General features: G+C 46.3%; 1 protein-coding gene across 3 annotated transcripts in view; it reads left to right on the top strand.

The window, feature by feature from the left end:
- EVC (EvC ciliary complex subunit 1) overlaps positions 1-21,066 on the top strand; it is a 96,023-nt gene that overhangs the window by 14,410 nt on the left and 60,547 nt on the right. For all 3 annotated transcript variants that reach the window (XM_039468093.1, XM_039468092.2, XM_074395876.1), the window contains exons 3-6: positions 4,702-4,785; positions 6,795-7,027; positions 8,711-8,795; positions 18,059-18,151. In XM_039468093.1, the coding sequence (XP_039324027.1) occupies positions 4,702-4,785; positions 6,795-7,027; positions 8,711-8,795; positions 18,059-18,151 (495 nt within the window). The remainder of the gene's footprint in view (positions 1-4,701; positions 4,786-6,794; positions 7,028-8,710; positions 8,796-18,058; positions 18,152-21,066) is intronic.

Genomic DNA, 21,066 nt, shown 5'->3' with positions numbered 1-21,066 from the left:
CACGGCAACCTCTACCTCTTGGGTTCAAGCGATTCTCCTTCCTCAGCCTCCCAAGTAGCTGGAATTACAGGCACATGCCACCATGCCTGGCTAATTTTTTTTTTTTTTTTAAGTAGAGATGGAGTTTCACCTTGTTGGCCAGGCTGGTCTTGAACTCCTGACCTTGTGATCCTCCTGCCCTGGCCTCCCAAAGTGCTGGGATTATAGGCATGAAGCATTCCTTGTTCACTGACAAAATTTCAAGTGGAAAGTGGGCCAGAATGCAGGGGATTGAGAGCAGACCAGGCTCTGTACCCTCAGGTCAGAGGGAGGCCAGGAAGGGTTTCAAAAGGCACATTGATGGAAATTTATGTTTAAAAGATAATTCTATTTCTATGTGGAGAATGAATTGGAAGATGTTAACCTCTGAGCCTCAGTTTGCCCGACCATAAAGTAGGCATGATAATAATAGTCCCCACCTCCCCAAGCTGACGGATGTGTGGTAATTAAATGGGCAAGCATGCATAGGTGGCTGGACATGGTAGACCCTCTCAGTACATGGATGAGAAGCTGCTTAGGAAGTGACTGCAGCCCTTCAGGGTAAATACGATGGAGGCCTAGGCCAGGGCCATGGATTCCAGAGAGATTTGGGAGGTTAAGTTGATGGGATTCGTGGTCAGTTGGATGTGGGGACGTGGGATGTCAGAGTGCACGGTACCTCCGTATCTGCTGTAGGTTCCTGAGCACGGTGAAGCCAATCCTGGGGCCTTCTCTCCGAACCCCCACTTCCCTTTAAGCTCCATGGCACTTAGTCCTGCTCTTATTTGCGTCACGTTGACAGAGCCAGCATGGCATCGGCTAGAGGGCAGACCTGGAGCCAGCAAAGCTTGAGTTCAGATCCCGGTTCCTGTGATGATTGGCTGTGTGGCCTTAGGCACGTGGCGTTACCTCTCTGCGACTCACTTTCTCTGTCTGGAAGTGGAGACGGTGATCTCTGTGGCAGGGTCCTCGAAGTTTAGGGAGGTAGCACGTGTTGGTGGTCTTCCACTATTTTTTTTTTTTTTAATGAGAACTTTTTGTTTATTTTTCTTCAACTTTTATTTTAAGTTGTGGGATACATGTGCAGGATATGCAGGTTTGTTACATAGGTAAACGTGTGGTGGTTTGCTGGACAGATAAACCCATTACTTAGGCATTGAGCCCAGCATGCACTAGCTCTTATTCCGGATCCTCTCCCTGCCCCTGCCCCCAAAGAGGCCGCAGTACATGTTGCTACCCCCGCCCAATGTGTCCACGTGTTTTCATCGGTCAGCTCCTACTTATGAGTGAGAAGATGCCGTGTTTGATTTTCTGTTCCTGTGTCAGTTTGCTGAGGATAATGGCTTCCAGCTCCATCTATGCTCCTGAAAATGACATGATCTTGTTTCTTTTTATGGCTGCACAGTATTCCATGGGGTATATGTACCACATTTTCTTTATCCTGTCTATCATGGATGGGTATTTGGGTTCATTCCATGTCTTTGCTATTGTGAATAGTGTTGCAATGAACATACACATGCATATATATCCAGTAATGAGATTGCTGGGTCAACTGACATTTCTGCTTCTAGGTCTTTGAGGAATCACTTACACTGTCTTCCACAATGGTTGAACTAATTTACGTTCCCACCAAAAGTAAAAGTAAAAGTTTTCCTTTTTCTCCACAGCCTCACCAGGATCTTTTGTTTCTTTACTTTTTTTTTTTTTTTTTGAGATGGAGTTTTGCTCTTGTTACCCAGGCTGGAGTGCAATGGCGCGATCTCGGCTCACCGCAACCTCCGCCTCCTGGGTTCAGGCAATTCTCCTGCCTCAGCCTCCTGAGTAGCTGGGATTACAGGCAGGTGCCACCATGCCCAGCTAATTTTTTGTATTTTTAGTAGACATGGGGTTTCACCATGTTGACCAGGATGGTCTCAATCTCTTGACCTCGTGATCCACCCGCCTCAGCCTCCCAAAGTGCTGGGATTACAGGCGTGAGCCACCGCGCCCGGCATGTTTCTTTACTTTTTAATAATCGTCATTCTGACTGGCATGAGATGGTATCTCATTGTGGTTTTGATTTGCATTTCTCTAATTATCTGTAATGTTGAGCTTTTTTTCGTATGTTTATTGGCCGCATGAATGCCTTCTTTTGGGAAGTGTCTGTTCATGTCCTTTGCCCACTTTTTAATGGGGTTGTTTTAACTTGTAAATTTGTTTCAGTTCCTTGTAGACTCTGGATATGAGACCCTGTTCAGATGGAGAGATTGAAAAAATGTCCTCCCCTTCTGCAGGTTGTCTGTTCACTCTGACGATAGTTTCTTTTGCGGTGCAGAAGCTCTTTAATCAGATCTCATTTGTCAATTTTTGCTGTTGTTGCGATTGCTTTTAGCATTTTTGTTGTGAAATCTTTGCCTGTTCCTGTGTCCTGAATAATATTGCCCAGATTTTCTTCTGGGGTTTTATAGTTTTGGGTTTTACATTTAAGTCTTTAATCCATCTTGAGTTAATTTTGTATAAGGTATGAGGAAGGGTCTTCCTGATTCTTGTCACCCAAGTCTTTTGTGAGTTGTAAGGTAGAGAAATGACAAGAACCGGAGCCCCTGGTGTGCAGCTTCCCTCCCATGCTGCTCACAGGGCGTCAAGGTGCAGCTCTCCTTGGAGACATTATTTTAAGCTGCAGGGTACGTGTGCAGGATGTGCCAGTTTGTTACGTAGGTAAATGTGTGCCATGGTGGTTTGCTGCACAGATCAAACCATCACCTAAGTATTAAGCCCGGCATGCACTAGCTATTCTTCCTTATCCTCTTCCTCCCCCCATCCCTAGGCCACAGTGCTGGCTCAGTGGGGGCTGTGTCATCACCCCAAATTAGGAGCAAGTGATCCATCCTTCTGTGTTGCCCACAATAGGCTCTTATTCCAAGGTGAACTTTGTGATAGGAAGTTGGTCATGGTGATGGAGCTTGTTCTTCAAGACGTGGTTGAGAAGCATTGGAATAGATGCAGATGTCGTTTTACCCATCAGTGTGCTCAGAATTGCTCAGAAGAGATTTTTCATGGTCTGCAGCGCCAGGCTCTGGGCTTGCCTGTCTGCTTATCTTCATTCACTATCTGGTTGTGTCCAAAGCATTGATTCGGCACTGACTTTGCAAAGTGCAGTGGTGGGGTGGGGATGACGCAACAGGAGAGAGGTGGAGGGGATTCAGGGATATGGGGAAGGCCATGGATAAGTTCATCCAGCTTCTCTATTTTTTACTTTTTGAGACACTGTTGCTCTGTCACCTGGGCTGGAGTGCAGTTGGGGGATCTCGGCTCATTGCAACCTCTGCCTTCCAGGTTTAAGTGATTCTCCTGCCTCAGCCTCCTGAATAGCTGGGACTATAGGCATGTGCCACCACGCCCTGCTCATTTTTGTATTTTTAGTAGAGATGGAGTTTCACCGTGTTGGCCAGGATGGCCACGATCTCTTGACCTCGTGATCCACCCACCTCGGCCTCCCAAAGTGCTGGGATTACAGGCATGAGCCACTGCGCTCAGCCCATCTAACTTTTTATTGAGTCAGGGGAGGTGATTCCAGAGTAGGATTTGACAGTGGTGTGTTATACCGCTACGCACAGCGGCCCACTGATTGGTTTCTTCTCTATTCTAACAACTCAGCAGGGTGCGTTATGTATGTGGTCCTTGAGGGCAGATCCTCTGCTGATTTGCTATCTGGGAAGACTAAGATTCAGAGAAGTTAGAAGACTTGCCCAACAACTTACTTTTGTTGAAGGGTCTAATCCAAGATCTCGTATGAATATTACTGCATGTGCTTACACCTGTGGCAGTGCTAAAAGTATTTTGTGTGTTTGCTTTTCCTAATTCTTTAGGAGACTCTCTTGTCAATTATTCTCAAGTTATTCAAATCCTTTTTTTTTTTTTCCCAAAACTGAAGCATTTTGATTAAATGAACATTGTGCCATTCTCTTTTGATAGCCTCCTCTGTCTGTTCATCCGTCTGTCCATATACCCATCTATTTTTTCATCTACTCATCCATCTCTCCACCTTTTCATTCACCCATCCATCTGGCTGTCCATCCACCCACCCACCTATCTATTCATATACCCATCTATCTATCAACTCACCCATCTATCTATCTGACTACCTATTCATTCATCCACTTATCTGTCTGCCTATTCATCTATCCATCCATCTATCCATCTACCCATCCATCCACCCACTCATCTATCCATCTGTCTATCTATTCATCCATCCATTCAGCCATCCATCCATCCATCCATCCATCCATCCATCCATCCATCTACCCATCCATCCATCCACCCATCTATCCATCTGCCCACCCATCCATTCCTTCACTCATCTATCCATCTGTCTTCCCATCTGTCCATCCACCCATCTATCCATCTGTCTACCCATCCATCCATCCACTCATCTGTCTACTCATCCATCCATCCACCCATCTATCCATCTGCCCACTCATCCATTCATTTACCCACCCATCCATCTATCCATCCATCTGTTTGTCGACCCATCCACTCATTTTCCTTCTGGCAAGGAAGAGCTTATATGAATCTAAATGTGCCTATTATGGTCCCTTTCTGAAGCTACTATTACAAATGGGATGTGGCATATTGGAAAAACTCGACAACTTATCCTTCATTTTACAGAAAGTTTCCCATGCCTTTTGTGTCTTTCCCTCCCAGGAATGTGAGCCATCTGCCAACAGCAACGTCACAGCATTCGCCCTGAAGGCAAAAGTCATCTACCCCATCAATCAGAAGTTCCGGGTGAGTGTCCTGAGCTCCATCATAGAAATGCAGTTACTTCTGTCATGTACCAGTGACTGGGAGGAAAGTAGGGGGATTGACTGTGTGATGTTTGGTCCTGTTTGAGGGTTTTATGGCAAGCCATTTTAATAGGGGTAGTTTTGAGGCTTTGTAATGGAGCAAAACTTAGGGTTAATCTGTCTTATGACAGTGTTATCGGGAGCAGGACATGCCCACGATAACCACAGTAAGGAAGTTCCATGGCTCCTTGTACTCCTGGGGACATGAGGTGACAGCACAGTAGGACAGCTTCCTCTCTGCCTTTTTAACACTAATACAAACACAGATACTGACTCAGTTCCCAGTGCTAATCCTCATTCACAGAGCCCTGGACTAATGCCAGCACCTACTGAACACTTATGTGCACAGGGCCAGTGTCGTGCTAACTGTTTGCCATGCATTAGGCAATTCAACTTGGTGTTATGTCTATCAGGTAGATAATATTGTCTCCACTTAACACGTAAGGCAACTGAGGCCCAGAGAGGCTAGTGACCTGAGGTCATGTGACAGGAAGTGGCAGAACCAGAATCAAACCCCAACACCTGGCTACAGTTACACCTTCCAGGAGCCTGGGAGGTGCTTTGTGCAAAAAGGTTTCTTAGCGAAATAAGTTCGAGAAAGTGCGGCTTGCTTTCTGGTGATCAGGATGACGAGCTCTGGAGTCCCAGTAATTCAGTCCTAACCCCATCTCAGCTATTCCGTGCTGCATTTCCTGACTTCTCCGTGCCTCAGTCTCGTTATCTGTGAAATGGGGCTGCTGGTGCTCCTGCCTCGTGCCGTTGTTTTGGTGCTACACAGGGTAACATAATAAGGGCTCAGACAGTGCACACCCTCTGCACACTCAGAACATGTTAGCATTTCTAAATTATTACTTGCTTCTGAAGACAGTCAAAGCATACTGAAGGTTCTGAGAATTCCTGCTCCAAAAAACATTTCACCTTGTTTAACACAGGCTTTCCCCAACTGATTTTTCTGTGGAACCTTTGTGGTGAGGAGTAACTGGCTCATGGAACTGTTCCCCAGAGCCCACAGTGGGAACCACGTCCTTCACATTGTGGAAGGGTGGGACGGTGGGTGGATGAAGGGCACTTCCCCATCCTCTGGGTAGGCCCTGCGTGGGTCCTGGGGATCATGCCATGGTCAGGAGGGCATCAGCCCCACCCTGGAGGACCTCACTGCCTGGGAGGACCAGAATACACTGAGATTGCAGGACGGCACTTGTTGAAATAGGCAAGAGGCAGGTGCCAGGAACTGCGGAGCCATTATGGGGTCGGGATCCATGCCTGGAGGGAGGGACACTTCCACCCAGCAAACAACATATTAGGGGGGTGATTCAGAGAGGGGGACCAAAGTCGGGAAAGGCCCAGAATGATGAAGCGACCAGGAGTGTCTGAGACAGAGCCACCTCAGTGCAGCTTGGGCAGCCAGAGGTGGAGGCTGACATTTGCTGGGCCCTCCTGTGGCCTGGTGCGCATGGTGCTCCAGCTTCTTGGTGAGGAGCGTGGAGCCTGTCGGTGGGCAGGGGGTGGGACGGTGGCACCTGCTCTGTGCAGGTGAAGGACAGGTACTCGGCAGGATTTGTGGAGGGAGCAGGCCGGGGTCAGACAGCGGCGAGTGAACTGGGTCAGGGCAAGCGGTGGCTGTGGACCCGGTCCGAGGTGCCAGCTGGGAGGAGGGTGCAGCTGGGTATCCGGGGGGCACAGATCCAGGTTGGCAGCTTAGGGGAAGGAGCCTGGTGCAGAGGGGCTGGCCTCATGAGGACAAGTGAACTGTGACTTGGGCCTCTGGGATGTGATGTGGCAGAAGCCGGGACAGAAGCCCTGTGGTGTCTGTCTGCTGGCACCCCGGCCAGTCTCCTCCAACCAGGCTTCCTGTGAGCATCTAGAGTGCATCTGGTAGAATTGTTAATACTGGATCAAATCCCTGAGGCATCACGTGGACTGAGTGTGACTTTCCTACGGCCACCGCAGCCTCTGGCAGATGGCTCCTCCAACCCGTCTCTGCACGAAAACTTAAAGCAGGCTGTCTTGCCGCACCAGCCAGCAGAGGCCTCCCCTTCCAGCAGCCTGGGGAGCCTGAGCCAGGCCGAGAAGGACGACTACAGCTCCTCATCCAGCATCCACTCGGCCGCCAGCGATGACAGGTTTCTGAGCCGCACCTTCCTCCGGGTGAACGCCTTCCCCGAGGTGCTGGCCAGCGAGAGGTAAGGAGAGGGACAATGGAGGATGAGGCTTCCGGTCCTCTTGGCGTTGGCCAGGAGGGTCACATCATTGTCAGAGGAGGAATCGGAGGCCCAGAGAGGTTCAGTGACTCTGCCAGATACACACAGCCACCCAGTGTCACAGTCAGAGTTCCAGATGAATTTGTCACTTGTGTGCTGTGTTGACCAACACTGGGCTTATGGAGTCAGGCCTGAGCCCTGGGGAGAGACGACAAGGCGGCCTCATTTAATCACTGGCATGCCCCATGCATGCCATCCCAGCCAGTGAAGTTGATTAAGTGGGTACTTCTGAGTACTGGACAGAGTGCTAAGCATGGAGATTAATGATCTCATGAGGATTTTGCCCAGTAGGAGGGAGCCTGGGACAGGTTGAGCAATCTGTAAGTATTAATCAATGAAGGAATGAATTCCCGTTAACATACCTATGAGGTTGGGACTGTCAGTTCCCCCAGTTCACGAAGAATAAAGGGAAACCCAGAGAGGCTACGTGACTTGCTGGTCACACAGCGGTGAGTGACAGGGCTGGGTTTGACCCAGCCCAGAGCAGGGTTCAGCACCTAGAGGCTTGAGAAACTCAGTCTGGCAGGTTCACACACCAGGCCCCAGGCCTCTCTCCGCTCTGAAATTACATGAGCCCGAGGGATGGGATGATCCAGCACACAGCCTCTACTCGGGGCTGGCAGAAGGACTGGGCTCAGCTCCTTGAGCCTGAATGTGACCCAGGCAGAAGGGACTTCATTGAAGAGGGGCCTTCTTGGATTGGCCAGCCCTGGCTTAGAACAGCTTTCTTTCAGCATTCGGACTTAGAGGATTTGAAACAGTTTGGGTGGGAGTGTCATGATGTGAAATGTATTTGCCTATGAGGGAAAAAGGCTCAAAGACTTCTACATCTGCTGTGTGTCTGTCCCCATGGACCCTATGATGATCACTCGATTTCTCTGATCCTCTCTTCCTGAGTCAGTTTCTGCATCTGTAAAATGGGCGTCAGAATGTGTCCGCTAAGGCACCGAGGGAAGATGATGTGTGTGATGATAGATACGAAAATGCTTGAGGTGGGGCATCGTGGCTCATGCCTATAATCCCAACGTTTGGTATCCAAGGTGGGTAGATGCTTGAGCTCAGGAGTTCAAGACCAGCCTAGGTAGCATAGGGAGACCCCATCTCTAAAATAAAATACAAAACTCAACTGGGTATGGTGGCGCATGCCTGGTAGTCCCAGTTACTCAGGAGGCTGAGGTGGGAGGATCACTTGAGCCCGGGAGGTGGAGGCTGCAGTGAGCTGTGATTGTGCCACTGTACTCCAGCCTGGGAGACGGAGCAAAACCCTGTTTCTAAAAAATAAATAATTTTTTAAAGAAAATACTCAAAGGAGGAAACAGCATTTTTATTTCTCTCCCTTCCCTCCTTCCACTGGTTTTCTCTTGGGGGTCCCGGGCAGCTGTGTCTCTGACACCAGCTGTTCTCTTCTGGCCCTTGGTGGGTTTCAAACAGCTCATTCGATCCCTTCTTATAAGCCTGGAGCGAGTGTAAGGACCTCAGCATGCTTAGAATGAGAGTCTGAGGCAGGGTGTGCTGTGGCTTATACCGATTAGGAGCGTGCCAATATCCACGCTTTTCATTTCCAATATACTGAAAGTCTTTTCTGATTCTCATTTTATTTTGCAGTGTAGACATTGACCTGTGTATCTACAGCCTTCACTTAAAAGACTTGCTGCATTTGGACACAGCACTGAGGCAGGAAAAGCACATGGTAGGTGGAGATGTTCGCATTCCCTCCTGTTCATGGGGGCAGGAACTGGGAGTCACGGCCTCTGTGTGCACTGGGTCCCAGGGACCCTTGAGAAGCCGACATCAGTGAAAACAGAGCTGCCGCAAGGTCGGGGAAGCCGCGCTGCCAGGCATCCAGCCACAAAATGCAAAAGCACTTCATGCCTGTTGGTGGGGCATGGAGTTTACTTTAACTACAACTGTGGAGCCTCAGCAGAAAGAGGAGTACCTCCTTCAAGGGTACACCTCCTGCTGGAGACAGAGATAAGAGATATTTAAAAGAGACTAATATTTTTAAAGGATTAGTAATAATATTTATAAACATGAATTTTCTTGAGTGCTTGCTATGTCCTAGGTCCCAGGAGTATTTACACTTAAACCTCAGCACAACCCAGAGGGGCAGGTATCAGTATTATCTCGACTCTGCAGGTGGGGAAACTGAGGCACGGGGAGGAGGAGGTACCCGGTTACAAAGCTGCAGGTATGGTGCAAGATGAGACGTTCAGTACCTTTTTATGGGGGGGCGCATGTTCTCTTGGCTGAATGAACAGGAACTCAGAACTGTGGATGTGAGGAAAACAGCATTAGTCTCTACCAGATGAGTCGGGTCCAGCCCTACAGGGGCCCGTGAGTCCCTCTCTACAGGTGTGGAGACAAGAAACTGTGGAAATAAAAGACACAAGACACCAAGAAAAACAGTTTGGGCCCAGGGGTCCACTGCCAACCAAAGTACGGAGTCCAGCAGTGGCCCCGAGTGCCTGGACACTCTGACTTTTATTGAGTACACAGCAGGGGGAAGGGTAGGTAGAATGGGGTCATCGTGGCCAGTGATAGGGTCAGGTCAATCACGTGTCTCAGAGACAGGGGTCCAAGACTTTGAGGAAGCCAAGGCGAGGAGAAAACCCAAGGTGTCCGCACTTTTTTCATACTTGTCAAGAAATAGCAAGGTCACTAAGATTTAAGTTACGAATTCTCATCTTCTATGAAAAAGAGGAACCAGGTGCAGAAGCAGAACTTGAATGCAGACATGGAATCTGACCACTGAACCGCAGAACCACATAGAGAATTAAGCCCCCGGATGTCTGTGGGTCTCCCTGACAGCGTCAGGCTGACCACAGGAGCTTGGAAGAGCAGAGTTTTCTCCTAATTCTCCAGAGGGAGACGACTTGGTTATCTTGGATGTCTCCTTCCCTAGCTGGCTCAACAGCAGGCGCTTTCACACAGCCAAGGCGTCCTCCGGCAGCCCTTCTGCAGGCGTGACAGAGGCCTTAGAGCATCTTGCCTTCGGGTCATCTCTTTCCCAATGCCACTTCAGTTCCATACTTCCTGACCTGAGACTTATTAGTAAAATTAAAGATTATATGATTATGTGTATACATATATATTTATGATTACATATGAATAGCCATGTGGTTATGATTATATTTTGTAGGAATAACTATCTAACTATATCTCGAATTTGTTTCTAATCCTGTGTTTATATGAGAACATACTGAGGCTTCAGACCCCTGCCTAGGCTCTTGCAGAGTTTCCGCCCTCCGACACAGATGCACTTGGCCCTGATGGACTCACCCGTGGATCTGAGCTGTGGGAAGCCAGACAGACGAGTCCCACCGTAGCTGCAGAATCCCAGTGGCTTTAGCCAGGCATCAAGACCACCGGGGTTAAGAATGTGCTATTTCTCCATGAGGCACATTCTCTGAATTACTGAATGAGGGATGAGACCTACAGAGAGAAGGCAGGTGAAAGAGGAGAGAGAGGAACAGAGGCAGACAGACACAATATATGTCTACAGGGCATGCTTATCAGCTGGAGAAGGGCACAAACATCACGTTGGAGGCCAGGCGTGGTGGCTCACACCTGTAATCTCAGGCTTTGGGAGGCTGAGGCAGGAGGATTGCTTGAGCCCAGGAGTTTGAGACCAGCTTGGGCAACATTGCAAAACCCTGTCTCTACCCAAAAAAACAAATTAGCCTGGTGCAGTGATGCGTGCCCAGCTACTCAGGAGGCTAGGTGAGAGGAACACTTGAGTCCAAGAGATGGAGGCTGCAGTGAACCGTGATCACACCTCTGCACTCCAACCTTGGCGACACAAAAAACAAACAAAAACAGATGAGCACACTGGGGATGTGTCTGAAAGAAACTTGTGCTCTGTGTGAGCTGGACTAGCCTTATAAACAGGTGCCAATGTTTGAAACTGCAAATAAGCTAGAATTCAAGAAATAGAGCATAGCCCTGCCCCGCCTCTACCCCAGCCCCATGGACATCCCCAGACGTGAGCCACCAAGCAGCCTGTGGCTGCAGCCTGCCCTCAGTGCGCTCCACCGGCCCTGGCTGTTTTCTCCAAGGCTCCATGCTCCCTGGAAGGATCAGTTCTTTCTGGGCCCAAAGACCGTCCAGTTGGTGAGCAGAGTGGTCCTGGCTGGCTTCGCCCCACAGCCAGTGGGTACCCACAGTGAGCAGCCTGTGGTCCTGGAGGGATGGTTCACCATCACTCACCATCCAGCACTGGGGCGTGGCCTCTGCACGCTGCTGGGCACAGTGTCAGACACCAGGGGTGGCCTCTGCCTTTGTGGAGCCCACTCTCTGGGGCAGCAGGGAGGTTAGTAAACAGATGTCACAAAATATACAGTGGCAGGCAGCATGACAGAGGCCTGTGACAAAGCACCATGTGGGTGTAAAGGGGGCACCAGAGGGAGCGCAGGCTGGGGAAATGGTCAGACTTCCCTGGGGGTGAAAACCCAGGGAAGTTCCAGGAGCACTGGATTAAGAGACAGAGACCTGGGCTCTAGTTCACCATTTGACAATTAGGAGCTGTGTGACTTTGGGTAAATTGCTTCACCTCTCTGGGCCACTTTAGGAAAGGCTTAAAGAAAATACTTTTTCAGCTCTTGCTCTGTGGAATTACTGAGTTACTGGGAAGTCAAGCTGTCCTGCTTTGAGAGGGTTCTGTGGGTAGAACTCTGGGCTTCATGTCACAACTGTGTGGCCTGCATGGTCACAGCAGCGATTATTCTGCATGTACGCCCTGATAGGCTCGCTCGGTGCTTTAAATCTTTTACCTCTTTGAAGCTTTACCTGCCACTTCACTAACAACAAACCTGAGGCTCAGAGAGGTTAAGTCACTTGTCCAAGGTCACACAGCGGGTGATGGCAGAATCAGACCTCAACAAGGTCTGTCTGAGTGCAAGGCCCCTGCATGCCCAGTGTAGCCCTGCACTCTGCACTTTGAAGGTGCTCAGGAGAAATGTGTTGCGCGTGTGACCAGCACCGCCCTGAGAGAGCTACCTCCCAGCCCAGTCCTTCTCTGGGGAGCACAGCTCCATCGTTGCATGCTGGCTCTGTAGGAACCGGGTGAGCCCCTGGAGCTGTGCTACCTGGAGACCTCAAGCTCTGTTTCCCTGGTCGAGATGAGCTGGGGTTCTGGAGTTCTTCAGACCGAGACCCTCATGTGTCCCAGAAGTTTGGAGCTCCCTGGCTGGCCCTGAGGAGGAAGAAACTGGCTCTGGGCTTGTCCAAGAGGCAGGAGGAGCTGGAGTGGAACCTCTATAGAGCGGTCGGGATGAGAACAGACGGGTGGCATGGAGGAAAGTTTAAATAAAGGGGCGCGCCAGCACGAGGGGTCTCAGGGTGCTGGAATATTAGTTTGACTGTGGCTGCGCTTGCCTGAATCTATACGTGGGGTAAAATTGCATAGAACTACACACACGCGCACACACACGTGCACACGCGTAAATGTGCTTAAAGATGGGGGAAAGCTGAATAGCGTCTGCAGACAACAGTATTCGACCAGTGGCACTTTCCCAGTTTCGATACCGTACCAGGGTGTCATCAGAAGCCACCCCTGGGGGAGGAGCACACAGCGCTTTGTGCAGGCACACCTGGCGTTATTGCATTTCACTTTATTGTGCTTCAGAGATGCTGCATTTTTTTGTTTGTTTTACGAATTAAAGGTTTTTGGCTACTCTGCATCCAGCAAGTCTGTGGCTCCATTTTTCCAATAGCACATGCTCACTTCACGTCTTTGTGCGACGTTTTGGTAACTCTTGCACTATTTCAGACTTTTTCATGATTATTTACGGTCATCTGTGATCAGTGATGTGGAACGTTACGATTGTAGTTGTTTGAGGACATCACAGACTGCGCCCGTGTGAGACGGCGAACTTAATAAACGTTCGATGTGTTCTGACTGATCCATCGACTGGCCACTCCCTCTCCTTGGGCCTCCCTATACCCTGAGACACTGGGATGCCGAAATTAGGCCAGTTAGTAATGCTGCAATGGCGTCCAGGTGTCTGAGTGAAAGAGAGAGTCACATGTCTCTCACTTTAAATCAAAAGCTAGAAATTGTGAAGCGTAGTGAGAAAGGCAGATCAAAAGCTGAGACAGGCTGAAAGCTGGGCCTCTTACACCACACCGTTAGCCAAGTTGTGAATGCAAAGAAGAAATTCTTGAAGGAAATGAAAAGTACTACTCCAGTCAACACACGAATGATAAGAAAGGAAAACAGCCTTATTGCTGATACGGAGAAAGTCTAACTGGTCTGCATAGATCAAAGCAGACAGAACATCCCCGTAAACCAAAGCCTCATCTAGAGCAAGACCCCAGCTCTCTTCAATTCTGTGAATGCTGAGAGTGGTGAGGAAGATGCAGAAGAAAAATTTGAAGCTAGCAGAGAATGAGGTTTAAAGAAAGAAGCTGTCTCTAGAACAGATAAAAGTGCAAGGTGAAGCAGCCACGAGTGCTGATGGAAAAGCTTCAGCAAGTTACCCAGAGGATCCAGGTAAGACCCTTTGTGAAGGCGGCTGCCCTAAACAACAGATTTTCAGTGTGAATGAAATAACACGATATGATCATGGAAGAAGATGCCATCTAAGACTTTCATAGCTAAAGAGGAGAAGTCAATACCTGGCTTCAAAGAACAGGCTGGCTCTCTTGTTAGGGGCTAATGCAGGAGATGACTGTAAGCCGAAGCCAGTACTCATCTACCATTCTGAAAATTCCAGGGCCATTAAGGGTTATGCTAAGTCTACTCTGCCTGTGCTCTGTAAATGGAACAGCAGAGCCTGGACTACAACACCACTGTTTATAGCATGGTTTAAGCTCACTGTTGACACCTGCTGCTTAGAAAACAAAATTCCTTTCAAAATGCTGCTGCTCATCGACAAAACACCTGGCCACCCAAGAGCGCTGATGAAGATGTGCAAGGAATTTAATGTATTTTCATGCCTGCCAACACAGCATCCATTCCGAGCCCACTGATCACAGAGGAATTTCAACTTTCAAGTCTTATTGTTTAAGAAATATGTTTCCTAAGGCTGTAACTGCCGTAGATAGTGATTCCTCTGAAGGATTTGAACAATGTAAATTGAAAACCTTCTGGAAAGAATTCACCATTCTAGATGCCATTGAGAACATTCATGATTGATAGGAGGAGGTCAAAATACCAACATTGACAAGAGTTTGGAAGAGGTTGATTCCGATCCTCATGAATGACTTCGAGGGGATTCAAGACTTCAGTGGGGGAAGTCATTGCAAATGTGGTGGAAATAGGAAAACTTGGATCAGACTTTGAGCCTGAAGATGGGGCTGAGTTGCTGCAATCTCATGGTGGAACGTGAGTGGATGCGGAGCTGCTTCTGACGGATGAGCAACGCAAGTGGTTTCTAGAGAAGGGATATGCTTCTGGTGAAGATGCTTTGAATGTTGTTCAAAGGATTTAGAGTATTACATAAACTTAGTTGGTAAAGCAGCTGCAGGGCTTGAGACGATTGACTTCAAGTTTTCAAGTTCCACTGTGGGCAAATTGCTATCGAGTAGCATGGCATGCTACAGATAAATCTTTTGTAAAAGGAGGAGTCAGTTGATGTGGCCAATTTCAGAGTTGTCTTAAGAAACCGTCACAGCCACCCCAGCTTTCAGCGGCCACTAGCCTCATAAGTCAGCAGCCATCAACATCAAGGCAAGACACTCCACCAGCTAAAAGATTACAACTTTTTTTTTAATAATCATCTTAGGCTCAGATGAACATTAGCATTTTTGGGGAAGAAGGTATTTTTAAATTAAAATATGTACTTTTTTAGACATAATGCTACTGTACACCTAGGCTACAGTATAGTAAAAACATAGCTTTTATATGCACTGGAAAACCAAAAAATACGTGTGACTTGCTTTATTGATAGTCACCTTACTGAGGTGGCCTGAAATCAACCCCACAGTATCTCCATGATATGCTTGTATTATTTTTGTGTCTCCATTTGAGCCTATAACTGTCCCCAAACCGGCACTCTGGAGAGGGAGAGGATGAGGCTGTAAGCATTACCGATTCATTTGGGGCCGGGAAGAAAGTAGACTTGAAACTAACATCTTGCAAAAATACTGTTATTCTATCTTACACCGTGACAGTCTTCAGCGGGTAGAAAGCCAGGACACCACTTTCTTCTTGGAGCTCACTGTCACTGGCAAATATGAAGGTTGGTGGGCAGAGTTCTGGGTTCGAATCTCAGCTCTATTGCCTGTGGCTGTGTGGCAGGAGGCAAGTTGCTGGGCATTTTTTCAGGGGAAGGGAAAAATGGGGAAGATGATATCAATTTCCCCGCATGCTGTGAAGATCAAGTGGTAGTATATATAATACATACATTAGGCTGGCACAGAAGCCTTAACCCACTAAAGAAGGATCAAAAACTGTGGCCCTTGAGCCAAACCTGGCCATGCCCCTTCCTTTCCAGATTGCCTGCATGGCATATACCACAACCGCAGGACTAAGTAGTTGCAAAAGAGATCATGTGGCCTGCAAAGCCAAAAAAATATTTGCTGTGCCACCCTTTACTGAAAAACTTCACTAATCTCTGCATTTAAAAATGCCTTACCAGGCTGGGTGCAGTGGCTCGTTCCTATAATCCCAGCACTTTGGGAGGTGAAGGCGGGCAGGTTACATGAGCTCAGGAGTTCGAGACCAGCCTGGGCAACATGGAGAGACCCCGTCTCTCTAAAACAAAACAAAACAAACCAAAGACAAAAAATGCCTTACCTTCTAATATCTAAATGACCTTTGATGAAGGGGCAAAAGCACTTCAATGGAGGAATGATGAGCTTTTAATAGATGGTACTGGAGCAATTGGACATCCATAAACAAAACAACAACAGCAAAAGAACTTGAACCAAAATCTCACACCTTACACAAAAATTAACTCAAAAAGGATCAAATACTTAAATATAAATAATAAACTATAAATCTTTTAGAAAAAAAATATTGCCGGGCACGGTTGGCTCACGCCTATAATCCCAGCGCTTTGGGAGGCTGAGGCGGGTGGATCACTTGAGGTCAGGAGTTCAAAACCAATCTGGCCAACATGATGGAAACTCCATCTCTGCTAAAAATACAAAAAACAGCCGGGTGTGGTGGCACAAGTTTGTAATCCTACCTACTTGGGAGGCTAAGACAGAAGACTCTCTTGAACCTGGGAGGTGAAGGTTGCAGGGGGCCAAGATCATACCGCTGCACTCCAGTCTGGATGACAGAGCGATACTCCATCTCTCTCTCTCCCTCTCTTCTCTCTCTCTGTCTCTCTGTCTCTCTCTCTCTCTCTCTCTCTCTCTCTCTCTCTATATATATATATATATATATATATATACACACACACACACACACACACACGTATTTGATAAGAGATTGCCGAATTTGATAAGAAATCATATATATATATGTATTTTATATATGTATTTGATAAGAAATTACAAAAATGTTTTCCAGGATGGAAAACATTTTTATATTCCCATCAGCAATGTATGAGTGGTTACAAAAATTAACCGGGTGTAGTGGCCAAGCTTGTAATCCTACCTACTTGGGAGGCTGAGGCGGAAGACTCACTTGAACCTGGGAGGTGAAGGTTGCAGTGAGCCAAGATTGTACCATTTTGTATATACACATTATATATGTATATACATATATATATGGGTGTGTGTGTATATATGTGTATATATATATACATATATACACACACACACATATATAATACATATATATATATATATATATATATATATATATATATATGAGAAACTCTCCAGGATTTAGACCTGGGCAAAGAGTTTTTAGACTTGACATCAAAAGCATGACACACAAAAGGAAAAATTAGCTGGAGTTCATCAAAATTAAAAACTATTGCTTTGCAAAAAACCTCATTAAGAAGATGACAAGATAACAGCTATGAGGTTAGAGAAAATGTTTGCAAAGCAGGTACCTGCCAAAGGACTGGTGCCTAGACCAGTTACAGAAATGTCCAAACTCTGCTGAAGACAGGAAGCAATCCAGTTAGAAAATGGGACAGACATGAACAGATATTTCACCTAAAGGGATACATGGATGGTAAGTAAACACATAAAAAACTATTCAGTATTGTTAAGCCAGCATGAAAATCCAAGTTAAATTCACAGTAAGATATCACTACACACGTGTCAAAATGGCTAAAATAAAAAACAGTGACAACACCAAATGCTGACAAGGATGTGGAGAAACTGATCACTCATACATTGCTGATGGGAATATAAAATGGTACCTACCACCACACTGAAAACATTTTCGCAATTTCTTATCAAATTAAGCTTGCAGTTACCAGGAGAGCCAGCAATTGCACTTGTGGGCATTTATCTCAGAGAAATGAAGACTTACGTTCACACAAATGTTCATAGCAGCATTATTCATAACCCCAAACTGGAAACAATCCAGATATCTTACAAGGGTGAATAGATCAACAAAATGTGGACACAGTCCCCTCTGTACTTCCCTGGGTATCCCCACTTATGGGAGGGTCCTTCTTGGTTTAAGGGATGTCTCCAACCATTGAAACAGGGGACTGACATGGATGACTTTGCATTTCCAATTCCAAACAACTATCCCACTGATTCTTCAAAGAAGCAAACCCTCCTTTGCCTTTCATATTTTCTTCACACATGGAAATGGGGGATGTGGAGGATCTTGCATAGAGTAAGCACCTAATATTTGTTGAATACAGGCGTGAAGAAGTGAAGCTTTTTTAGGAAGCTTCATGAAAATGTAATCCATTATGGACCATTTTCATGATTTATAATCGGAGGTCCTTTCTTACAGCAAGACGTGTGGAGAGAGGGTGAAGGAAGAAGAGAAGGAGGGAGGTAGTGAGGGAGGGAGGGAAAGAGACAACAGAAAGTGAAAGAAGCACCATTGGTTAAACTCTTCTCTTGTTATCTTTCCTTTTTTGGCAATAGATGTTTATTCAGATTTTAAAAATGTGCCTCCTTGATCTTCTTCCTAAAAAGAATGATGAATTATACCAGAAGATCCTTTCAAAGCAAGAAAATGTAAGTCTTCAACCTATATTTAAAAGTAACTTAAAAATAGTTTATTATAATATATAAAACTTAAGATACAAAACTATTTTTTCTTCCATGTATAAAATAGGCTCTTACAATATACACTTTTTAACACAGTATAATGAAATATAAAAGTATGTATGCAAATATTTGAACAGTGTATTATTAAAATTTGGAAAATATTTATAGCAAAGAGAAGAGTATTGGCCGTATTCACTACTCAGACAGTCACTGTTAATGTTATTGTCTGCACAAGTTTGGGATATTTTTAAAGACGTGATAATTTGTTTTTTGGTTGTAGCTATATATACTAGTTTGTATTCTATTCTCAGCCTTTTATGGAAAGTTTATTTTGTTTCATGCACAGCAAAGAATTGGGGCTTGGAGTCACTCGGGCTCTATCTTTTATAAGCTCTCAGAATCCTGGTTTCTTTTTTGTGTAATGAGATAATCTGTTCTGCAATAGTGCAGAAAGGATAAGAGAGATGTGTATGCTGCACCTGGGAATATCATAGACTGTGGCTATGTGATGGCTACCATCATCCTCATTATTACAACCACCACCAAAATCACCATCATCTTTGTGATTGCCATCATTTTTATTTTATACCACCACCATCACCACCACCACCATCACCACCACCACTACCATCACCGTTCTCTTCTTCACATCATTCTTGTCCTCACCATCAACCATCTTTTTTGTTATTGTCACCGCTGACACCATCATCCTTCTTTCTGTCTTTACCACCGTCATCGTCATCCTCATGACACCGTCATCACCACCACCATCACCATCCTCCTGTCCTCATTACATCATCATGAGCATCATTTTATCATTGTCGTTGCAGTCATTGGCATTCTCATTCCCATCACCGCCATCATCATCTTCATTACCACCATAATCATCATCACCATCTTCATTGCCATCACCACTACAAATGTTGCCACACAGGCGAGCTCCAGAATGGGGTTTAGCCTGGGAGGATACTTGGCTTCACCCAGGAGGGAATTCAAGGGAGAGCCAGTGGTGTTAGACAGTAGTCTTTTAGTGAATGGTGCCACTCCTTGTGGAGCGGAGCTAACCCATAGGCAGTGTGCCCAGAGTTGGTAACAGCTTGGCAACAGTACTTATACTCATGTAAACCCACTTTTAGTTACATGCAAATTAAGGGGCAATTGAATGCAAATTGAGGGACAGGTGATTTCGAACTTTCTGAAAATGGGACAGTAACTTCTGGGTTGTTGCCATTGAAAGGGTTGGTAACTTTTGGGTTGTTGTCATGGCATTTGTAATCTGTGGTTGTGCTGCTGGGAATGTCTTATGCTAATGAGCAATGAAGGCAGCAAGGTAATTAGTAATGAGGGCAGCAAGGGATCACTTTCATCACCATCCACTGGTTCCTGCTGGTTTTTTCACTTTATCCTGTCTGGACCAGATCCCGTTTTGATCAGCAGGGTTGTGATCAGAAAACAAGCCCTGCCGGTATCCTGGCTTACCTTATTCTCACCATCATCATCATTATTCTGATTCTACTGTCACCAGCCTCTTCTTCATCATCCCCTACCATCATTTTCATTATCATCATAATTGTTACTGTCATCATTCTCATTATTGCCATCATCACTGCATCACTGTGTTTGTCTCCTCAGCACCACCATCATCACCGTCTTCATCTTCTACCTCTACCTTCACCTTCATTAGAGTCCTTATCATCATCATCATCATCATCATCATCATCCTTGATAGTATCATCATTAGATCTGGGGGTGTGGGAAGGAATGTTTCTTCCTTACTCCACTGGATTCCATGAAGAAGGATGACTTACTGCGTCCCAGGAAGGAGGAAAGACATCACTGCCTTCATTGTCACCTTCAGTACCACCACCATGGTCATGGTCCTCAGGCAATGCACATGGTGCTTGGCATACATTATTTCATTTAATAGTTATGACAGCCCTGTGAGTGGCCGTTCTTATTTTTGTTTTACAGCTGAGGAAACTGAGGCTCCATGAGTTCAAATGACTTTCCAATGGCAAAAATGATAATGATGATGACATTTATCATTGCATTAATAATAATGAAACAATACTGTCTGCTATAATGGGAAGAATAAGAGCTCTGGAGTCTGCAGACCTCAGATCAAATCCAATCTCTATCAGTTAAACAAGGCTGTTTGAACTTAGACAAGCATATTAATTAGAATAGTGGCTAGTATTTATTGAGACAGTCTAGTCGAGTGATTTAAAGGCATAATTTCATTTAACACTTGCAATAACCTTAAAACTTTCAGAAGAAGATGAGAAGTGCCCAGAATTTGGAAGAGTAAGGACAAGGCTAGCACTGCCCCTTTCTGCCTGGGAGTCTTTGGACAAACTATCTTACCTTCCATAAACCAGCTTTGTCACCTGGAAAGGGGTCATAATTTCTCTCCTGCAAAGATGCTGTGAAGATTGGAAATCACGTGTGGCCTCAGCTTGGGTCCTCAATCGTACTTTACATCAATGTTAGTTTTCCTGATGAAGCTGGACCGATGCCACACTGTTGGCTGTGTGGCAATGAACATAGAGAAAGCAGAACTGCCTCCCACACTCCATCTTGGGGTTTGTAGGACGCTATACTTAGAATGCCCCTTTTCTTTCCTGAGTTCAGAATCAGTTGAGAGTCAAGAAGCCAGATATAGAAATGTAGCTTTATTACCGAGTAGAGGCCAGCTTGGAGGACGTGGCTTAGTTGCACAGCTCTCATGGCTTCCTAATACTGAATCCCAGAAATCACTCAATTGCCTAGCTAGTCACAGGCAATACTGGGCCATTTTAGGCTTCCCCACAGAGAAACAAGGTCTTGGCTATCCAGCCCACTCTAGGCTGAGACCACACCAGAGCAATGGCATCCCCTGATTG

This window comes from Saimiri boliviensis, chromosome 3 (assembly GCF_048565385.1).
Source record: "Saimiri boliviensis isolate mSaiBol1 chromosome 3, mSaiBol1.pri, whole genome shotgun sequence".
Taxonomy (NCBI): domain Eukaryota; kingdom Metazoa; phylum Chordata; class Mammalia; order Primates; family Cebidae; genus Saimiri; species Saimiri boliviensis.
The sequence above is the reverse complement of the archived record's forward strand: the minus strand, read 5'-3'. Positions and strand labels throughout refer to the sequence as shown.